The sequence below is a fragment of the Streptopelia decaocto genome (assembly GCF_964273445.1).
Source record: "Streptopelia decaocto genome assembly, chromosome: 1".
NCBI classification, from domain to species: domain Eukaryota; kingdom Metazoa; phylum Chordata; class Aves; order Columbiformes; family Columbidae; genus Streptopelia; species Streptopelia decaocto.
This window is the reverse complement of record NC_138663.1, coordinates 175,732,457-175,754,995: the sequence shown is the minus strand read 5'-3', so window position 1 is coordinate 175,754,995 and position 22,539 is coordinate 175,732,457. Positions and strand designations below refer to the sequence as shown.

Below are 22,539 nucleotides of genomic sequence, written 5' to 3'. Positions count from 1 at the left end.
GTACAGGCACTTTCAATCACTTTCCTGGAGCTGAAGGAAAGAATTGAGAGGATTGGATGCTATAAATAAATATATGTGCACAGACAAGAAAGAAAAGCAGAAAGACAAACATTCTGCATTTTAAGCCAATTTATGTGGTACAAAGGGAATACAAATCTCAGTCACCTGAAAATTCAGTAACCACTTTTAACTGTGAACAAATTTTCACCTTTCAGAAACAAACACAAATGATGCCTTCCTTTGATGAAGTTTTTCATGTAACTGGCTATTTTAAGGTTTCTTTCTGGTATGTAAAGACACATGGTTTAAAAACTCCATTTAAAGCTGAATAAGTACAATACACATTTGAAACTACAGATATTGCCCATTTGTGCAGGAAATGTTACATGACTGTGTTACCACCATCAAAGCTCATTGCTATGCATTAAGAAATAAGAAGGGTAATTTCATTTTATGGCATTTTCATGGAAGGCAATTAGAGTGTCTGTGCTACTAGTGATCATGTGCATTCTACATAAATACTAAAAAAAAAATGAAATTAATTGCATCATCACTAGTTTCCTGGAGTAGTACCAGTGTACTGCACGGTCTTTGTTTTCCAAATTTGCCTTTTAAGCAGACTTGATGATCTTTGAGGTCTTTTCCAACCCAGTCGATGCTGTGATTCTGTGCATCCCCAACCAGCGGACAGAAACATCCACAACTAGAAAGTTTTGCTAAACGTGTAACAGCTTTGGAAACTCGGCAGCTGCCTTCGGCTGGGCCTCTCTTCGGCCAGGAATGAACCTGTTTTGCCAGCCAAAGGTTTGGAGGGTGGCTGACACCCAGCTGGCACCCGTAGGTCCGGGAGGGCCTGGGCCGCAGCCATCGGTACTCACCCCAAGGCCGCGGTTGCCATGGCAACTTGGGTTGCCCTGGCGACACGGGGGCATCTCACAGCTGATCCGCCCCAACACGGTGGCTCGTTCACCTGCGCTTTGCATCCCCTCCCCCTTTATTTCCCACCTTAATTCATAAGAATCTGGTTTTCTTCATCTTCCCTCCCCCAGCCCATGGTATACCGGGGTCAATTTTAATAACCAGGAACAGCTGAAAGACCTTTCTTACTCCTTCCCTTATACTGCCATAAAAACATCTGGAATACAGCCAGGCAAGGAAATGCAAGAAGTCCATCCAAATATGTTAATTTTTTTCGCAGGTGGTTTACACTGCTTTCACAACTGATGGGGAGAAGAAAAGATTTATTCCTAAATAACAGAGCTGCTGTAGCAATGGAGTAAAGGCAGCTATAGGGGTGGGCAATAGTCTGCATGGTGAGCCAAGATAAGAGGAGACTGTAATTTAATTATCCCAAAGCACATGGAGTTGTTAATTTGAGCTGAATTTGAATTAACTGAAAATATTGTACCAGAAAATAAAACGTGTAAATAAACTGTTTCAGAAGTACTCTTCAAAACTTTTAACCCAAACAAAACAGAGGACTCCATGCTGCTTTTTCCTGTTGGGCCATGCATTTAAGTCAGGAAACTGCTGTGAATTTTTAAACCCTTTAAAAGAACTTAGACTTAGTATTTTTTCTGATAACACTTATGAATTTATCAAATGCAAACTCCACTCTGAATAATGGCAATAAATGGTCCTTCAGCTGACTCTTATTAATGCAGGTGGGCCAATGAACTGGCTAGTAATTAAATACTCCCTACAGGAAACTAATACACTTGAAGTCTTCAAGAGTCAGTTTGGCTACGATGTCAGCTGTCACATTTTTAACAGGTTCCTATATGCAGGAAAAGAGTAAAAATGAAGATACTTTGCTGATTTCTTTCTGCAAAACAGGTGCTTTCTTTTTTCTCTTTTTTTAACAGGTAGAGAATGGCTATTACCAGAGCAGATTAAAGAAAAGGGACTATCAAAAAATGATTAAAAAAAAAAATCCAATTTCTAGCACCACTGTTGCTGTGAAATAATTTATTTCCTTTCATATTCAAACATAGCAAGGAAATGGGCACAAAACAATCAATTTCTAAAAACCAAAGAAGCAAAAAACTATAAACACTTTTTCCTTAAAAAAAATAGCCTCCCTGCCCCAAGTTCTGCTTACAAGATAATAATTTCCATTGCATTACAAGTCAAATTCTTAGGTGAACTCTGATTTTGATAAAGAAATATGCACATTTTTATTGTAAGTGCTGATGATGGCACTTGGATAATTTATATGGTATCTTTTTGCTGCTTTGGAAGATAGTCTTATTTACTTGCTTTGAGCTTTAATTTAGTTTTGCAAATAATATTGGTTATAACATTGAATTTCTTGTTTCCTTAAACTGCTGAAAATGTAATTCGTCAACAAGAAATAAATAAGTAATATTAATTGGAAATAAGCAGTATCTCAGAAAAATCACTGCTTCTGTTTGATTATTGCACGGTGATCCAGTGAGTTTCAAGGTTCACTCAATTTCTGGTTAATAATTAATGGATTTTTATTTATAAAAATGTAAAATGAGAGCTAGTACAGATACTTCCCATGAATACAAATTAAAACAGAACATCTCTCGTGCATTGATCAGTAATGAGGTATTATATGAACTCCAACCATCACTCCCAGTGGAAAGTTTAACTGGTAGAAGTTCTATTCTTAGATTGACTTAGTACCCTGGACTGATTTACTGAGTAAACTGAAAGATATTTCAACGTTCCTTGGGTGAATTTGTTCACTTCCACACGCCACTTCTAAACCAGTATAATTAAATCCAACACTGCACTACTCAACTTATATACCTCAAAGATAAGAAACTCCTCCAAAGCGATGGGTAAAACATCTGTTAAAGTATATGCTGCTTTCATTAAGAGAAGGAGGAAGGCTTTTACTGAAAATGGCATAGGTTCAAAGCTCAACTTCTTTGATACAACAAGCACCATGCGAAAAGCACTTGAAATAGCAATTATGATATTTTTAATATTATGTGGTGGGAGAACCACCAATCTCTTTTTGTCCTGAAGAGGCACAACAGAAGCAGATACTGCAGATATACTGTGCTTCACCTGAATGAAACAATTAGAGGGCAATATGTTTCCTTAGTTTTTTTTAGTTCTTGCCAGTATCCCCCATGCAAGTGTACCAAGTGTACCATTAGCTATAAAATCTGGAAATCTTGCTTAGTGCAGCAATGCTGCAGTGTTTTCTGAACATAAAGCATCTCAAAGTGGACTTCTTCGCTAGCTTGCTCATCATATTCCAGGAAAACTGACAGTTTATAAAATTTTACAGCACTCAATTTGGTTTTTGAAAGTGGACAATTTCACGTAAAGAGAATTCCACATTAATAACTAAAAAAATTAAGGCTGAAATCTGCAACTGAAGCCAAGAGGATAAGGCAGTGGAGTGTGCCCTTTACTAACATACACATTGCCAGCTTAAAAAGAGCTTTCCAATTTCTCATATTTTCCTATTGTTCTCCCTAACTTGTTCAGTTTAGCTTCGACAAAACCAGACCTTGGAAGATTAATTTTAGCCAAAATTTATTTCCATATAAAATGCAGTTAGTATTCTTGTTAAAAAAGTGTTCTTGACCAAATAAGTTTTCTTATCACTTGCAGAAATGTATTACTTATTGCAAACTTTTAAATAACTTTCACTATGTCCATGCAGGCTAAGGTAACAAAGATTTGCAAACTAAAAAGAACTCCTGGGGTGATTTTTTTTGTTGTTTTTGTTGGTTTTTTTTAGTGGCCTAAATTAAAAGCAGAGAAGTGCTAGATATAAGAGAAAATACCCTGCAGCTACCCAATGTACTAGCACTGTAGAAGCACAGGTGAAGAAAACCTTGTTGGATTGTATGGTGCAAAACCACAGCTGTAAGTTTTTAAAGTGCATCTTATACCAATTTCTGAGCAAGTCCAGATTCTGAGTGACACACAGTTTTGGATGAGATGTTTGAAACCTGTTCTGCCACTTTTCCCCCAGATCCTTAAAAGGATGTAAACAGTATGGCTATTTAATTTAAAAGCACTTTACGAAGTTTGGACAGTACAGTACTCTCAGTTATTGCTGACCTTTTTCTCATTTAGCTTTCTTTTAGGCCAGCTAAAACATGATTTGTTAATGCATCCCTGTGCACTTTGAGTTCTTAGTAAAACAGCAATCAAAATTATACTGTATTTGGTGTTGCTACAGCTTTCCCAGAAAAAATGAGCTCGAGATCCCTTTGCAGCCTTTCTGGTTGCTTAGTTCCTTCAACATGCACAATTTTGCCAAAGCTTTATGACCAGTGTGAGCATTAGAAGATTTCTATAATAAGTAGTATTACCATTTAGGCCACAGAACATTTTATAGCGTATTGGTACAGGTCAAAAACGCCCTTTTTATTAGGCTAAATCTGCAGTTACAGACTGAAGTAGGAGTAAAATGTTTTATATACTACAGTTAAGTGGTAATGTGGAGTGTTATAATGTACTATAGCACTGATAGATAAGTAAGGAAGATGAGCTTAGAACAAGGAAATGACAAGATGTGGCTGGGAACAAGGAAAACTATCATTAGGTAGCACTCATAGGGCTTCAGAAATAACTAGAAAGAAAGAAAAAATATCCATGAAGGAAGATCAGACCCCAAATCAAGAAATGAGGATATAGCTAAGCTTTTGCTTAACAAAAGATGTGGTCGTTTACTGTTTATTTTTTAAGTCTTAATAATGAAGACAAACCTTTTTTAAATTGGCTGTCATTGGAATGAGACAAAGGAAGAAAACAATTCCACTTCAGCATACTTTGTTTTCTACCCCATAGGAAGTGACTATTCCAAATAATATAATATCCAATCTTAGACCGTAAGATTCATGCTTTTCTGACCCCAGTGAAACAAACCCAACATACTATAATAGGAGATCTCACTACACAACAAGTTTTCAATAAAATTATCTCAGCGCAACTGTTGTTAGGTGGATAAACAGCGACTGGGTAAACTCAGCAGAGAGTAATTGGCTGTGTCCTGTTTTCAGTCAGCAGCTGGCACCAGAGGAAGAGCAGAGTTAAAGCATCGGGGCTGAAGCCTGGAGACTGATTAGTCAAGAAGCTGTTGCTAAAGGCAGCAGGAGCAGGAGCCATCCCGAGAGCTCTCACAGCAGTTTGCTCTGCCCTGTGAGAGACAACTGGAAATCCCTTAATGCACTCTGCCCTTCATTTATTTTTGCTACTGGACATTTGAGAGCATTTAAGAATGTTTCTTTTTTGAGTAGTTGCCTGATGATGGATCACACAGAATTAAAACGATTTTAGATTTCTTAGGGATAGGGGAAGACTACCATCTACAGTACAATTATAAAACTAGGGATTACCTGATAGTGAAGTATTTTTTATCCAGTGCTGAATAGCCAGAACAGTGTTGGCAACTACTCACATATCAATCCTTATTTACTCTTTATGCTGAACTTATCTCGCATACAAGGGAAGCTACGTAACTTAAAGCCGGGGTACTGATTCATTTACTTTTAATCCACCTAGTCTAATGAAACATTAGTTGACTTAAAACATTATCATTGCAGCTAGCAGGATAATATAAATTACACAAACACACTCTATATTAAAGCAAAAGAGCTGAGTATGAAAGTCCTAGAATTTGGAAGCATGAGGAAATTGCCTAGCCAAATTTAATGCAAATGTTTATGTATATGCACTGTAAAAGATTTATTATTTTGTTTCCTTACAAGAATTTGTACTGTTCATTGCCTAGAACAGAATATACTACCTTAAAGAGCAGCTATTCAAGCTATTGTTTTATCTTCGGGATTGAGTGCACGGTGCCATATTTTATTAACTTTATTATAGATAGAGAATTAAGACACAGAGAAACCTCTTCGGGTCTATCAGCCTCAAGTACTTTAAATTAGAGGCCTGAAATCACTGACTATTAACAATTTATATATGCTAACTACTGTCTAAGATGGGTATTGTCCCTCTCTCTGGCCGGTATAATAAGCCTAACCTCCCTAAATTGTGTATTTATATTTATGAGGTATTTTATATCTTCAAGAGATTAAATACATATACTAATTTTGGGAGATCAGTTAAAAATGCTTAATACCTGATATCCCAGAGTAATTAACTCTATAAAGCACTTTACGTGTACAGTGCTTTGATCCTACTGCTTTCACTGCAGTGTAGATGTTTGGTACATCTGTAAAGCAGACCCTGTGGATCTCAGCTTCAGAATCAAACAATGAAAACCCGGAAAAAATCCGAACAACCCAGACCTGAAACTAACAAGCTCCAGCTCTACCTAGAATGGTTTAGGACCAAAGGAAAACACAGGGCACTCTGCCAGCTTCTAGCATTTCCTTTGATGTAGTTCTCATTTCATGTCCTCTCATTTTTTAAATACTGACCAAATCTAACAGATTCCTCCCCAAGTTCCTCCCTCAGCCTGATTTCCTCATGTGGCATCATGTTCATATGAGTTGTCTGCAGGTTTGGAATCATTAGATTGACTCAGTTCTTGAGCTAATGATAGTGAAGTGAAAGATTAGACATCATAAAGTTTACTTTCTCATTGAAAAGATGGATCAAAAAAATTATATTTTAGCACACAGGAAGAAAAGGTATATTAAATCTCCCTTCTCTGGTAACGGCAGCAATAAAGTGTACCCATTGAAATAAGAATAGGTCCTCAGTTAAATTTCTCGAGAGACAGTCCTTATGGGAATAGAAAGAAGCAATTTTGGCAAGGGATTGACGTATTTAGGAAGGAATCTCTACTGTTGAAACTAAGGGAACGTAAAAATCACCAAATGTAATTATGACCACAGTATAAACCAAACAAAACTCCCTTATACAAAGCTATAAAAGCAACAGTCTAGAAGTAGACTGTTTTTGTAAGATGTTTCATTCTATGACTTAGTATCTTGGACACTGTCTCTGTTAATAGAGTATATATTCTGATCCCTTCTCCAGAGGCTAGAGAAAAAAAAGGAAGATCAATGCAGCTCTTGAAGACTTATTTCTCTGGCTAACACATCTGTAGTACCTCAAACAGCCACCTCTCAATTAAGATACACAATTCTGATACTAGTTTCTTCTTCTGTTAATAAATTCAGTTATGAAACTAAAAGACCAGTAAAATATAAGTGGCAAAATTCAGCCTGGGTAATGAACACCCTCATGCAGCTGTGTTTAATCCTCGTTCGTCCAGATTCCATTATTCCCTCAGGAAGAGGAATTAAACCGTATTTTTCATGTCCCTGGAAAGTGCCCTTCTGTTCATTGGCCCCTCTGCTCACAGAGTTCCACCATAAATATCAAACATCACTGAGTCTAGTGAATCAAATATTCATATTGAATGGGGAAGAATGACTATGATTCCTGCCACAAAAATCCAGGAACTCAAGTAAAATGCTGTCCATGATATAGAAGCTCTAACGATGAAAATACCAGCCTAACAACTTGTGTCACATTAGGTGTTTGCCAATAAATAGGTTCTCTCTGGTTCTGTTAATCTCTTTTATCCAAGATATTCATACCAAAGCAGTGGTGATTTCACTCAGTTTCATGAAACAATCTTCTCCATTTCCAACTATTATAACTTATTTTTTGGTGAAGTAGAAATTAATACCATGTTTTAAATATCAAGGCATATCCTGTTTTCAGATTATTTAAAATGTTTTTCCTCTTTCTGTTTATGAAGAAATTATTTAAAAAAAAATATATAAGCTATTATCAGAAAATATTGTGTTTCTAGCTGGTATAGGTTCCCTAATGGAGACAAAGAAGCCAAGTGACTGTAGATATAAAAATATATACCTTATTAAAGTAGCTAATTCAGATCTCACAAAAAATCCCCACCAAACCCTACAAAAGTTTGTTCATTATGGCAGCACATTCTACTTTTAAGGCTTTCAAATTTCTTGGACATAGCTCCTGAAACTGCCTCTGCATTGATTCATTGGGTGCCATACACAGACAATCAAATTTGTTTTGAAACCCCAGAACTGGGTTGTAATACCCAAATTTGTTCCTGTCCTAAAATCTCTCCTGCCTCAAGTAGGCAATGTAGTCTGTACAGAGCTCATTCAAGTATCTGTATGTGTACTGTACTGTAATGTAACTTGCACACTCATCTCTACAAAGAAACTGGCTTAAAGCCTAAGAAAACAGACAAAAAGAAAAACCTGTGGAATAACTATTTGCCCATGCTGAATATCTGCTGAGATTTCATTCCATTTCCCTGTTTATGACACTAAGTATTTCAATGTTATCTTTTCAATTTCTCATTTTATCACTCTGCTATGCGACCATGAGAAAGACAAATCAATGACTACAAGTTTTAATACAATGCAGAATAAATTCACTCTTAGTTTTCTAAACCTCAGGTTCTAGACTTTTGAAAACCTAAGGCAAATATGGGCAAACTTGTAGGGTCAGATAATAGTTTTTCTTTATTTCTTCTATATGGAGTTAAAGAAATATCATGAGACAATAAAGCATGAGGAAAACTATTTCCCCTGAAAAGTCTTATTTTCAACATACCATGACAAAATATTGTAACAGAAAGACCATGCCTACTAACAAGGTATTGTTGTAGTCTTTTGAAGAAACAAAAAGTATATGTTAGCAAACACTGCTTTTTTCAAATATTGAGGAAGTAAAATCTGCTAGGAAATCACATGAACTTCAAGTAATTTTTCTGTTTGGTTAAAATTATCTTGCTTTAAAAAGTTGTTGTTTGTTTTTAACTCAAAAAACATTACCATGCCAAGAAGAAGGGTCGAACTATTTACAGTGTATGCTGAAAGTGAACAGATTTTTGAACCGCCCTATATCCTACAAAATCCAAATATTCTTTCCTGAATCACTTAAACCATAGCTTCTCATCTTGGATTTGTAAGCTACCTCAACACAAGAGAAGAAGAATCACAGTCCAACTTCAACAGTCACACTACTTCAGATTATTCAGTGTAAGCCTGGCAATCACCTTTCCTTCTGTCATTCATGGGAAAGCTGTATTTGCCCCCTGTATTACCTTCCTTTACCACTCGCAATCTGTAAGTCTGAGACACCAAGAAAAAGTCTCTTGAGGCTTCTGATTATTTTGCTGGGTGATTGATGTAGATTTTGCCTGAGGCACGTATGATTGAAATACACAGGACTCATCTATTTTTGAAATGAAAGAAAGATGATAGTGCATTTATCGAGCAACTCACAGACACAACCACGAGTTCTAGTTCAAATTTAATGCAAATTTCCCTTTAGAGTGTTCCAAATATTAAAAGTAAAGATTCCAAGTGTTCCTACCCCAACAAAGGGAAGAAGCTGCAGGATACTCTTGCTTTTCCTGCATCTGTTTAATGTACTTTATTTATTCCTTTGCAGACCATTGGCTTATAATGAAAAAAAACAGGTAGAAACATAACTGCAGTTTTATTTGGGGGTTTTTTTTGTTTGGTTTTTTTTTTTTTTTTTTTTTTACACTCTACATTTTTGCCACAACCATTTAGGAAAAAAAAATGACACTAAATTCTCCCAAAAGAGGAAAAAAAATCCCAGAACATTAGGGAAACAAACTCAATTACATAGCAAAAAAAGATGAAGTAAGAAGTGTAGTTAAAGAATTTCATAAGTAATGTTTTGTGTTTTCTCGACACCTTTTGAATAACCAACAAAACCATGTTGCATTAAGCTGACATCAACTGAGTCACAAAACAGACTCAGGTGAGGGTTGATAGACTCTTTTCATCTCAGATTTTGTCCCTTATGGAGTCTTTTAACCACAGAAAACTCATTTCTAATGTCTCACTGATGAAATTTCCCTACTCAATATTTCGTCTTTTTTTTTTTTTAAGAACAAACAATAATCCCTGAAATATATATATATATATATATATATATATATATTTATATGTAGATAAACAATATAAAAAGGATTATGGCTCTCATTCAGCTGATAGATACATCATTTATTTTATTTGGATCAGAGTTCATAAAGTCTTTGAAGAAAGAGGCAGGAGTTTAGATGCTACTAGTTCTTAGCATTCAGAAAACAAAAGTGAAGGAGCCTGGTAAATTTATATGTAAAATCTTGTTTAACAAATATGGAAAAGACTTAAAAAGTACTCTGAGACGTGACAGAACCTCTTTGCTATACAGACCAAGTCAGTAATTGTCTTCAAATGTGAAGTTCTGCATGACTAAACAATGAAAAGACAAATATGGGTAAAATGTTGGTAATTTACAGCTCCCTTCACAGATTTAAGATTGTCCACTGATCCATATTCAGAAGACTACTTTGAATATATAACTTGCCTACCATAGCCTTCAGAAATCTGGTTACCTAGCTAGATGATTATGAAGCTGACATTTACTGTATGTGCAATTACAGAATATACAGTGTCACTGCTTTCAAATGTCACCTCTTCGCCAGAATTCTTACCTTGTCTCTTATCAGAGCAGCGGTTTTATTCAACTACTACCAATAAACACTGGCAAGGTATTTACAAAAGCAGTTAGCTCTTATGAGTGCCCAATTTGACACATTCAAAGGGTCTCACTTTAGGAATGAACTTGTCAAATGTCTGGAGATTAAGTCCCACTGTTAGCTACAACTTGTCTCAGGGTGGCACCAGAAATTTCACTCCTAAAAAGCTTTGGTTCTCTTTCTTATCTATATTATGTTCGCATATAATTCTTTATGATAAGACATAGAATGGTAGGATATGTATATCACCCTACTCATGAGAGGTGATAAGGGAAATCTCACAAGACTTTATAAGAGGAGTAATAAAATATACAGAGACATTTTTTGGTAGGATTCAAATTCCTCATATAATTTTCTAAATACAGGCAGTGCTAAAGTTGGCACTGTGTGTTTGCCTTATACTGAGGGCAAGTTAACAACACTTTTTTTCTTTCTATACCAATACTTTCACAGTAGCACTGTGCAATTACTTTTAATTTGATTTATCTATTTTCAATTCTTAACAGAGTTTGCATCCACTTTGCAGCATCTGTTGCTTAAAAATAATTAATTAGTGTTTCATATACCTCTCTTTATCTCAGACTTTATTACAGAAGTTGATTTTGTTAACTTTGTCGGAAAGGCTCTGAAAAAAAAAGTAAAAAAAATCAAACTTTATCATTTGTCATACCAAACTCTTTTTGCTGTCTGTCATCCCTTCTGGCTTGAATGCTTTCTCCACTCCAACATTAAATTATGAAAGGGAGATTACTAGAAAAAGATTCTAAAACCTTCACATCAAAATTAATCTTATTCCTAGATATTTTGGAATGTAAATTCCACATGGCCAGCTCCGTGACAGATGTATGTTTATGCAACTGTGGCAATGCAGAAATAGTTCTAAGCAAACAAATAAAAATGAGTAAATTCACTTCCCTTGTCTGGATATTTTTTTTCCTCACATGCAAAATGGACCATTATGGTCACAGTTTCTTTGAACTCTGCTTCTGCTCTAGGAAAAAAAACTATTATAAACAGTGCAGATGGTTTCAGGGGAATTATTTCTGTTAGAATAAGCAGGAATTTTTCTTGACCTACGAAGTCAATATTGAAGTGATGCTTTGGTCTTAAAATAGGAACAATTGAGAACTACGCTGTTTTGGTTTGTTTTTTAATAGAAATCCTATTAAATGTTTTTATTTCTTAACAGTCCCTACAGATATTCTAAGCCTTCCGCTGAGGAAATTTGTCTATTGAGTAAAACTTCACAAAGCCTTACAAGAATTTTCTCCCTCAGAGGGACAAATACTAATGTTTCAGGTCACATACAAAGAGAAGAACAGGTGAACATGCATAATGCCTTCAAAACAGTATCTACCGTGAAGAACTGGTAGTGCTCAGGAATGCATTTTCACTACTAACAAGTACTGGGTAAAAAGTTATCCCCACACGTTTCATTGTTTGTCTAGTGTTTGGTACTTCCTAATGTTTACTACATACAGTTGTGGAAATGACAGCAATATACACAGACTTAAGAAGAAAGGAAGGAAAAATTATGCTGAAATGTCAATCATCATTTGCTGTCATATACAGCAATGATGAAATAAAATAGTGACCTCTAAGTGGTTGTACTGCCGGTTTTAAGAATTCTGATGAGCCTGAGCTCATTGTCAAAAATAAGGTAGCAGAGACACTAAATTTGAACCTTGGATGACAGTTCTATTATGAATAAGAGATTAAAAAAACCCAACAAATGTGAAAAAAGGGTTTTCTTCTGCTTAATTGGGACCAGAATGACATTGATTGACAAGAATTTTATTTAACAGTAGTGTTTAAAATGCTTCAGACTAAATGTGACATGAAAATTATTCTATTGTTTATAGACTTACTGAACAAACAGCTATAGTAATTATGACTATCTCTTACCATGGAAGTTTGATTTACATATAGAAACAAGACCTTATTGTTACCTTTGGAAGTATAGTCCACAACTCAATTACTGATTGCAACAGAAAGATTTCTTTCAACCTTTGTAGTCACAAAAAGCAACCTGTATTTTTTTTTAATTTCTATTTTATTATAGCTTTTCTTTACTCACAACATTTTGAATACAATCTGCTTTAAAGAACAATACTTTCTGCTGCATTTGAGGTATACATACATGCAATCAAAGCTGCATTTCAGATTTATATTCATGCATTTCAGATGACATTACCTTGGCTAATGTTACTGCAAATAAATACGTAGCCATAGCAGCAGAGAACTTGATGCAGGCTGCAAAGCCTGACCTAAAACTTAGTGAATAATGCAGCTTTCTGTGCTGCAGTGGGCTCTGTGCTGCCTTGGATATGCTGATATGTGTATTTGAACTTAACTAGCTTGAAATAAATGTGCAAGCTGCAAATATGCCTTGACTATTGTTGTAAATAACTGATAAACTCATATCAGCCATAGCTATTAGCTGCTTGAAATTATCTTCTAATGTGCAAAATCCTGATCATGGAAAATAAAGTGCTTTTTTCTGCTCTAAATAAAATAAAAAAGCTCCCCTGTTAGATGCTACTGAATCGAAATCTTACCAGAGTATAACACTAAAACTATACTAATACTCTATTTGTGTCAAACAGTGCTCTGAATGGGAATTATAAAAAAAGCACATACCACAATATCACTGCAGTTTTTGTCTCTTTCCAGTTAAAGCGAACTGTAACCTTAACAGGTAGTTGTGAACATACATGTAATTCAGTCATTAATTTAAAAATACAAAGCACAATGAATGGAAACAAAGCAAATATCTACATCAACAAAAATCCAGTGAAGATGATTTGTATTCTTATAGTGCTAGGATATTTCCAAGATCTAGCAGTTCCAAATGTATATTATTTCCATTAGTTATGCAGCGAGGCTTTTCCTCAGTAAGAAATTATCTGACTTGATGGGCCTTGTCATAAGCTGAAAAAAATACAATTGGTAATTCCGATCACAGAAATAGAGTAGATTTAAACTTAGCAAAAATCACATGCCATGTTAGAAAGAGGCAATCTTTTCAATAAAAGAGTAGTGCAGTAGGACCGAAAATAAAATAACACACCTGAGAGGATACCCTGGGATGCAGCATGAGAATTATTACTCCCTTTGAATCAGAAATATCAGCTGAACACTACCAGAGCTTTCTAGGGAGTTCAAGAGATCACAAAGAGAAAAATGGCCAACCAATGGCTAGCGTTCTACTTAATGTACTTTTTTTTGTTTTTTTTTTTCTCAAATAGTCCATTTAGTTAAAGGAAACAATTTCAGTTCTCAATTATAGAGCAAGCATTGGCTTGCTTCTCATTAGTCATTTGTTTTATAGGGCTTGGCTCAGCTTCACGAGCAAGTGACAGCTTGGTGACTTGAGCTGCATCGTATAACAATGGCAATGATTAGAGAGATTTTCTTCCTGCTGCCACTGATATCACAGTCATGGATGAAGTGTGGATTCCAGCTGAATTTCTCTCCCTTGCCATCTCCTATGAGACGTGGAGCCACTACTCTCTAGTTCCCATCGATGCTTGTGTTTGATTTGTATTCACTTTTTTAGATAACTATCTAAAATTATCAAGAGCAAGCTATTATTTATTCATTTGCTTGGTTTTTGCTTTGTTTTGAAACAGAAGAGATTGTCTAGAACTTTATGGCATCTGCCCAACAGAGACTGCTACACTTTGAATGATTCAGAGGACAGACATTTCAAGTCATGGCTTGTAATTCTTTCTGACTGCATAAGTCAAAGAAATTCATCCTAGGTATGATTCTGCACTGTGTATTAATAAAGCATACCTACTGTAAGTGAATCTGTTTGTCTCAGTAGAAAAAAAAGAGTAACCAAATCAGTTACCAGTTAACCTAAACAGCCAAAACAAAAGCAAACAAAGTAAGTGCTTGAATTGCTGCTCAAGGACTTCATTTGTTTCCACATATTTTAAGCCCACAGTAACCCAGGAACTTTTTTGCAATGATACAAAATTCAGCACACATTTGAAATCTGAGGTTGGGAAAAAAAAAAAGCAAATCAATGACAGAACAAACCAATACTTCTGTCTAATGACATATGACAATTTTTCTGAAGTGGGCTGAAATCAGAGTCTTCTTGCTTATACAATGTATATGTAATAAACCACATTATATACACTTGTTATACACAAATACATAGAAAGAATAGGTTATTTCATGCGTATCTATATTAGATATAAAGTTTAAGAAAAAAATATATATCGCATAATATTAAAAAACCCCTGACATTATACATTGTTGAATACAGAAACTTAAAGAAACTTTATCATTATAATTCTTGCTTTGAATGTCCATACTGTTAGCTTTAGTGACACTACTATCTAAAAACAAACTCTGATATTCAGGGTCTAGTGCTCATTCTAGACAGTATGCAAACTGATTTCCCAATAACAAATTATTAAAAGCAATTTCTCAACTTACCTACAAGACTTTGAATAGCAAAAATTAAAAAAAAAAAATCACCTCAAAGATAAACTCAGAAATATATAGTCATAGGTTGCTCTATCAAAAAGCCAAAAAGGCTTTGATAAATGAAGTCACCAACATCTACAACATATTTAGTGCTCTGCTTGGCTCAAGATAGGAAGACGTAACATGTAGATATTGTGACAAGTGTCAACAAATCAAAACCATACCAATGGATTTCTTAAAAGCAAGCTCAGAGTTGTATTATCCTCTTCCTGTGCTAACAAGACAGGTGAAAGAAAAACTGAATTCATTTTAAAATATCTTAGAATCAGTTTGTCTCAAAACACCCTATGCAAAAAGTGACTTTGGTAAAAAAAAAAATCCAAGAGTTTACTCTTCTCTCCAAATCAAATGTCTGAACTTCAAACTTCAGTATCAAATTATACCCCTCCAATACACAAATCAGTCCCTGGGTTAGATCAAGATCTTGCAGAATTAAGAACTTGTTTTTTTTTTTTTTGTTTGGTTTTGTGTTTTGTTTTTAACCTGAAACATAAAACATGGCTTTAATGTTTGTCCAATACAGTTAGTTTGAAAACTGGAAACCACACTGTTCACAGACAGCTAGACAAATACAAACAGAATGGGCTGAAAAGAAGTAACAATCAACATAATTGTTCCTACAAGCAGAAACACTTATAGGATGAATTCAAATGTGCTCTGTAGTCATTACTCAAATATCAGTACGTTGTGTGTTAGACAAGCACCTGCCAAATATACTTGATTCTTCTTTGAGTCAATTCCTGTAAGTGAATAATTATCTTTAAATTGTCCTTCTAGCTCTATTTTATTTAATTTTGTATTTAATAACGCCAAATTCTGTACATTTTTTCCCTATGGGCATTTAAGAAATAAACATTTAAGCATGAGGTATAATTAATATCGTCAATTTGACGGCATGTGCTTTATACACTCTACAGTGCATTTAAATATCAAAGGATAATGCATTCTCCTTACAAAACTGAGAAAGGACATTTTTTTTTAAGTTTCTATGAAAAGTTGTCTTTAACAGAGGTACTACATATATCAACTCTTTCCTGAGACCATTAATTATGAGCCACTGAAAACAGTCACCCTGGACTCCTCAAGCTTAATTAAAACACAACTAATATAATAATATTCTGTACATTGTCTAACAAACAGAGATAACAAGCATCCATGCCCTCATTGTAACTTTTCACATATGAGCAAGTCCTACTGATTACAGTGAGATAGTTCAGGAGTTTATGAATAAACATGTGCAAAAGACTCATGCTCAAAATTTGGAGAAATATTTTGCCATGAAGTAATAATAAATTTACTATTTCTTTGCTGATATAACATTGCTTTTGAATTACACCGGTAAATGATAGCTTGAACCATTCCAGCTATTGTATCGAGAAAATCATGACAAATAGAAAGAATACAGAGAGTTCTCTGATTTGGTATCATAAACCCTTAGTAGCATTTAAAATGTTCTGCAATCTCTGCTTTCTATTACAGTACCCTAATCTATTAAAAAATCCTTGCATAATTGTTCTTAACAATTATTAAAGTACTACATTTAAAAACAAAACCAAATTTTAAACAAACAAAAAACCCAGAAAATAAAAAAGAGCTTTGCAAAGTAATCAATAAGTATAGTTTCAAGATGTAATATTCAGGTGATTCTTAAAAAACAGGTTCCAATACAGTTTCAGTGTTCTACAAAGGTAGAAAACTGAAAAAATCACAGTAGTCTTTTGAAAGCACAGATCAACTACATAAGCTATGAGCATGCAATTCATGAATATGGTTCATTACCATGGTTACAAGCTTTCAGCACAGGCCGCTGTGTGTTTGGACTGAGATTTTGTGGTATGTCTGCAAAAGCAAGAAAACAATGAAAATAAAACACAAAAATAAAACACACCTTTGACAGTGGAGTATTGTAACAACATTATGAAGCAGAATTATTTAGAAGCTAGATACTTCCAGGAGTAAAGTGACTGTTATACACCAATGTAATAATGACTTTTACTTCCCTCATTTAACTATAAACCCTAAACAGTTAAAGTACATGTGGCTGTATTGAAGAGCCTTGTCATAATAATCAGGCTATGCTAAGTTCAGTAAATTAATCTCCAAAGTGCTACCGACATCAGTAAAACAGTCTGAACATCCCTTAAAGTTGTCTTTGCCAAAAATAATTAAACTAAATAGCGTTTCAGTTCTAGAGCACTGGACCCATAGCGCTTTTAACTTTCTCTGGAAAATAAAATGTAAACAGAATATTCACCTTTAGGCCTTGGTATCCTTTTCCTTCGGTCTCGAAAAGCTGCACCTGACTGCAAGGCCTCCAACAGGCTGTCCATCACCCCAGTCTCCTCACCTTCTGTAAAGGACAGAGAAGGAACCCTCTAGGTTAGCATATCAATACTGAATTGTAAAGAATAATAGTAATAATAATAATAATAATAATAATAATAATAATAATAATAACAACAACAACAACATTAATTAAAACAACAAAAATATTAATGGTATTATTAAGATTATTTACTTCAAACTTAGACCGGCGTTTTAACATTCACAAATTGCTCTTTTGCAATTAATCACAACAGATTTGGTTTTCTATACATTGAACTAGGCTGAATTTTTTTCCAATCATTTCACATTCCTCTTGCTCTATATGAGAGAGTCAAGCATAGTTTCAAGTGAAATGTCATTTTAGTCATATTTTCATTTCAGTACCCTTTTGCAAGAGCAAATAATCAGTTTCATGTCAGCTTTCAAGAGCTGTCCCTTAAATGATCTGCTATATTAGACAGGAGATCATTTTAGTTATTGTTATAAAAAGTTGAAATTGTTTCTCAGCAGGAAGCTGACTGAACAATATCGGACTGGATAGGACGCATAATGATATCCATAGGTAGCTTTTATCAAAAGCCATTTCCCTATTGTATTTAATAACCTCTGGCCAATATTAAATAATGGATGTAATTCATGAAAATTCTACTCGTCGTATTATGCACATATGTATAATATCCCCTGCAAGAATTATGAAAATTTCTGTGAGATTATAATTAAATGCAAACACTAAATGCCCACTTTTATTTCCTCAAATAAACACATCAGAAACTATTGGATTTTTGAACCTTGTTAACCTCTTATGTCTATGTCTGGGAAGAAAAAGAACACAACTCCAGGGATTTACTATATGATGAAAAATCAGCACAGAGTAATAAGGAACTACATGGTAGAAATCTCATCATGCTTTACTGGTCAAAACTCCCTGGATCAACACACACCTTGGATACAGTCAGACACATCACATGATTCTGCAGTTATTGCTAAAAATGAATATTCAAATCAGGATCTAAATTAGCTGATGAGTATAACGAGATGTGACATCACTAATTTAAAGAATTCTGAAAGTGCTGGACTACAAGTAAGGAAGCAAGGCAATCCTTTAAACCTGAATATGGGGGAAAACTCTTATGGGAAATGATGATTTCCAGCACTGTTTCTGTTTGTTTTCTTCTAAAGAAATTCTATCTTTCAATAAGCTTTAAAGAATTCTAGCATCTTTCTAAGGCAAGTGCTTCCAAGGGCAACAAAATTAATACTGACAAAAAACCTCAAAGTTACAGACAGGAAGGTCTGGCAAAGTACTGTCAGATAAGCATGGACTGAATCATGAAGTTCTAGAAACAACATTTTTACTCTCCTTATTCTACAGCTAAGTCAAGAGTTGAATCTAATTTAGTTTCCCTAACCCTGGATATCATTTAAAAGCAGAAGAGGAAAGCATAACAAAAAAAGGTACAAGATTTTGGGAAAAAAAAGATATGCAGACTGTTAAAAAAAGACGAAGCAAAAAAACTAACACAAATTTATAATCTCAAAATTTGAGCTCTCTTGTCCACAAAATAAAAAAAAATGTCCTTCAAATATAACTTGAAGTCACACAGTAGTAATCTCCTCATAAAATAACAAGAGTTTATATATTCAAAAATTCTACAGAAATCCATGTGCTGAGTGCAGGAGGACAGTCACTTCTCCAGTCCTGCTGGCCATGCCATTCCTGATACAAGCCAGGATGCTGTTGGCCTTCTTGGCCACCTGGGCACACTGCTGGCTCCTGTTCAGCTGCTGTCGACCAATACTGTCAGGTCCTTTTCTACCAGGCATCTCTCCAGCCACTCTTCCCCAAGCCTGTAGCGCTGCCTGGGATTGTTGTGACTCAAGTGCAGGACCTGGCACTTGGCCTTGTTGAACATCATACAATTGGCCTCAGCTCATTGATCCAGACAGTCCAGATCCCTCTGTATGGCCATCCTGCCCTCCAGCAGATCAACTCTCCCACCCAATTTGGTGTCATCTGCAAACTTACTAAGGGTGCACTCAATCCCTTCATCCAGATCACTGATAGAGAGATTAAACAGAACCGGCCCCATCACCGAGCACTGGGGCGCACCACTCGTGACTGGCTGCTGACTGGATTTGACTCCATTGACTCCATCCACCACAACTCCTTGGGCTCAGCCCTCCAGACAGTTTTTTACCCAGCAAATAGTAATCCTTAGTTCTTATATCTTCCTTGAACCCCGTATTATCAGACTAGTAAACTCAACAATCTTACACAAAAGAGCTATATACAAAAATAAATAATGCAAAATTAGGAAATATTTTCTAAATTTTCATAATATTCAAGTACATTTATATTCTGTACAATACATGGCAGATATAGAATAAACACAGAGACTGAAATAAAGATTGTTCTCTTGCTTTGCATTTGGTTTAATGTGTTTTATTATGTTGAAGTTTGTTCATTTGTGACTAAAGGACTATCAAAGGTATTAATACGGTTTGGAACATACTTTACAAAAAATTACTCAGATAATGCCTTCATCTTTCTGGTTATTTGGTGGTAGTGGTGTGGGTGGTTTAAACAAACAAACAAAAAAATAAAAAACAAAACAAAACAATTCTCCTTTCTTCATCTATTGTCGCACAACTCTCTAAAATACTCAAGTTTGGAATGAAAACACTCAGTGAACAGTTTCAAAACATAGTGATGCCTGAAGAAATTTTGAGGCCAAGCCATTAGTTACATTAAGGTACATGAATGTTGCTATAAGGATTGTAACATGTAATAGTAATGCAAAAAAGACTGAATACTATCCCAGTCTCCAAAATGATACCATAAACGTTTATGGAAAACAGTTCATAAGCTTTGTTTTAGGAAGTAAGAATAAGAGAAGAAAAATTTCAATCCTATTTCAGCATGTCATCTCTTTCCTTTTAAGCCTATTCCAGACTACTATTGATTTCATAGCTTTTTTAAATCTTAACAGTTGGCAGTAGAAAAAATCCTGGTGCATAATCTACTGTACTAAAAAAAAACCCCTTCAAATAAATTAAAAAAATCTTTTAAATAATGGAATAGAAATACTGAAAAACCAAAACTTTTTGCAGTATAGCTGTAACATATTTATGGGTGCTGTTTTTCATACTTATCTGAAAAATACTGTAGTCACAAAATGGATTATAGATTAGTGCATCCATTGATATGCAAAACAGTTAACAGAAGAATAAAGTATAGAGAAACTTGAATTAAGAAACTCCTCTAGTAGCTTTTCTGTATGCACAGATGTATTGAAAAAAGTTAACCACTGCAAATAAAAACATTCATAGTTAATAATCTACATACCCAAAACACACAGAAAGCCTGTTTTTCATACTTCTACACATCCAGCTATGTTCCAAACTGGTTTTTGATGCCTTCACCAACAGGCGACTGTGACGCCTTCTACGAAATTACACAGCTCACTATTGGTATCCACACTATCTATAATATTGTCCAGGTTGCTATGACGGAAAGTTTGAGAAATGAAAGTGTACCATGCAGTATTTTAAAAAACTCTTAAATTGACCTGGGACACCTGCATACAACATTGCTGCACTGAAGGTATAAGAGTTGCAAATATTGTTCAATATTAACTCTTCCTATGGGAACTTTAAATCGGCTTTCACAAGCTGCTACAGGTGGCTGCCACCAGTCCCAGCTGGCTTCCTAATCAGTCAAGCGTATCAATCTTTTGACATCCTAGAACTAGTAACCCCAGTTGGCTTGTAGATAGCTACATAGCCCACAATAATTCCTTTGAGAAATACACCCTTTTATGATCTAAATAATCTTTTTTCCTTCAATTGCAGAATAGGAGATTTAAATACTTTTTAATATCATACCTAATTAAAACTCATACAACTGTCTTTTAAATACCATCTAAAGCAGAAGTAAATTTGCCAAAATAGCTGATAAGTTTTGCCCTTGACATTTCAGTGCCAAGTCAGATATAAACTAATTTCATAATTATGTCTTTAAAAATGTTAAGTATATTAGAGACCCTTCTCCTTTAGTGAACTATCATAAGCTTTACAGTACAACTTTAATATGTCTTCTGATGATAGCAACAGATACTGCAGTTAGTAATGACTGCTACATTGTATGCACTCATTAAGGAACAAATTATATATATCACTTTCAAGAGCAGTAGTGCAGACATGATACAATCACAAATATCATTAGTCAATATAGTTTTAAAATAAAAGTCGTACAACAAAACTACTTTGGATGAAAAATGTTTCATTTTTACAGTTTCCCTGCATCTGTCTAATATAAACTAGAACATAACGCTCAACACTAGGAGTCCAGAAGTTCACTCTAGCAGGAGAAAAACCTCTAATAATATGTCTATTTCCTCTTCGAAAGAATCAAAGCTTTATTCAGATACTCTCTCTCTCCCAAAATGAAGAAGGAAAAACTGTGGAGCTTCAGAAAAACCAAAACAAGAATTCTTTAGCATACTTGCTGTTGAAATTGACTCCTCACTCTGTACATACAAATCTGTAGATTTGTCTACAGGGTTTTCAACTGTCCGTTTCCACAGGGATACAATTTATGGCATTGCAATTACATACAGCTTTTTGTTAAACCGTGGGTCTGCACTTAAAGTCTTCTGAACACTAAGCCTCATCTGAAATTAAAATTGCACGATTTAGACAAATGTATACATTAAAAACAGATCTTAGTATTTCATAGCTGTAACAGAAGGGGTGAAAAACTTGAGGGCTACTCCACAAGTTATCTGAATTAACAAAGACTCTAATTAATTTTATGTCATCTTTGAAATAACTCCATGGCAGCACTCAAGCTATTACACAATTTAAAAACAAATCTGGAGTGCTGAGGCTATTGGATTTTTCTACCTGGATTTGTGCAAAACATTTGACACTGTCCCACATGACAAGTTGGAGAGACATGGATTTGATGGATGAACCACCCGGTGGATAAGGAACTGGCTGTATGGTCACACTCAAATAGTTGTGGCCAACAGCTCAATGTCCAAATGGAGACCAGTGATGAGTGGCCTTCCTTAGGGGTCAGTAGTGGGCCCAGCACTGTGTAACATCTTTGTTGGCAGTATGGACAGTGGGACTGAGTGCACCTTCAGCAAGTTTGCGGATGACACCAAGCTGAGTAGTGCAGTTGACACGCCTGAGGGACAGGATGCCATCCAGAGGGACTGTGACAGGATTGAGATGTGAGCCCA

At 35.1% G+C, this 22,539-nt stretch overlaps 1 protein-coding gene across 3 annotated transcripts in view; it reads right to left on the bottom strand.

Annotated features, from left to right (window-relative positions):
• Positions 1-22,539, bottom strand: part of DIAPH3 (diaphanous related formin 3) — a 226,826-nt gene that overhangs the window by 41,815 nt on the left and 162,472 nt on the right. For all 3 annotated transcript variants that reach the window (XM_082073435.1, XM_082073436.1, XM_082073437.1), the window contains 2 exons: positions 17,220-17,315; positions 16,745-16,804 (listed from right to left, as the gene is read on the bottom strand). In XM_082073435.1, coding sequence (XP_081929561.1) covers positions 16,745-16,804; positions 17,220-17,315 — 156 coding nt within the window. The remainder of the gene's footprint in view (positions 1-16,744; positions 16,805-17,219; positions 17,316-22,539) is intronic.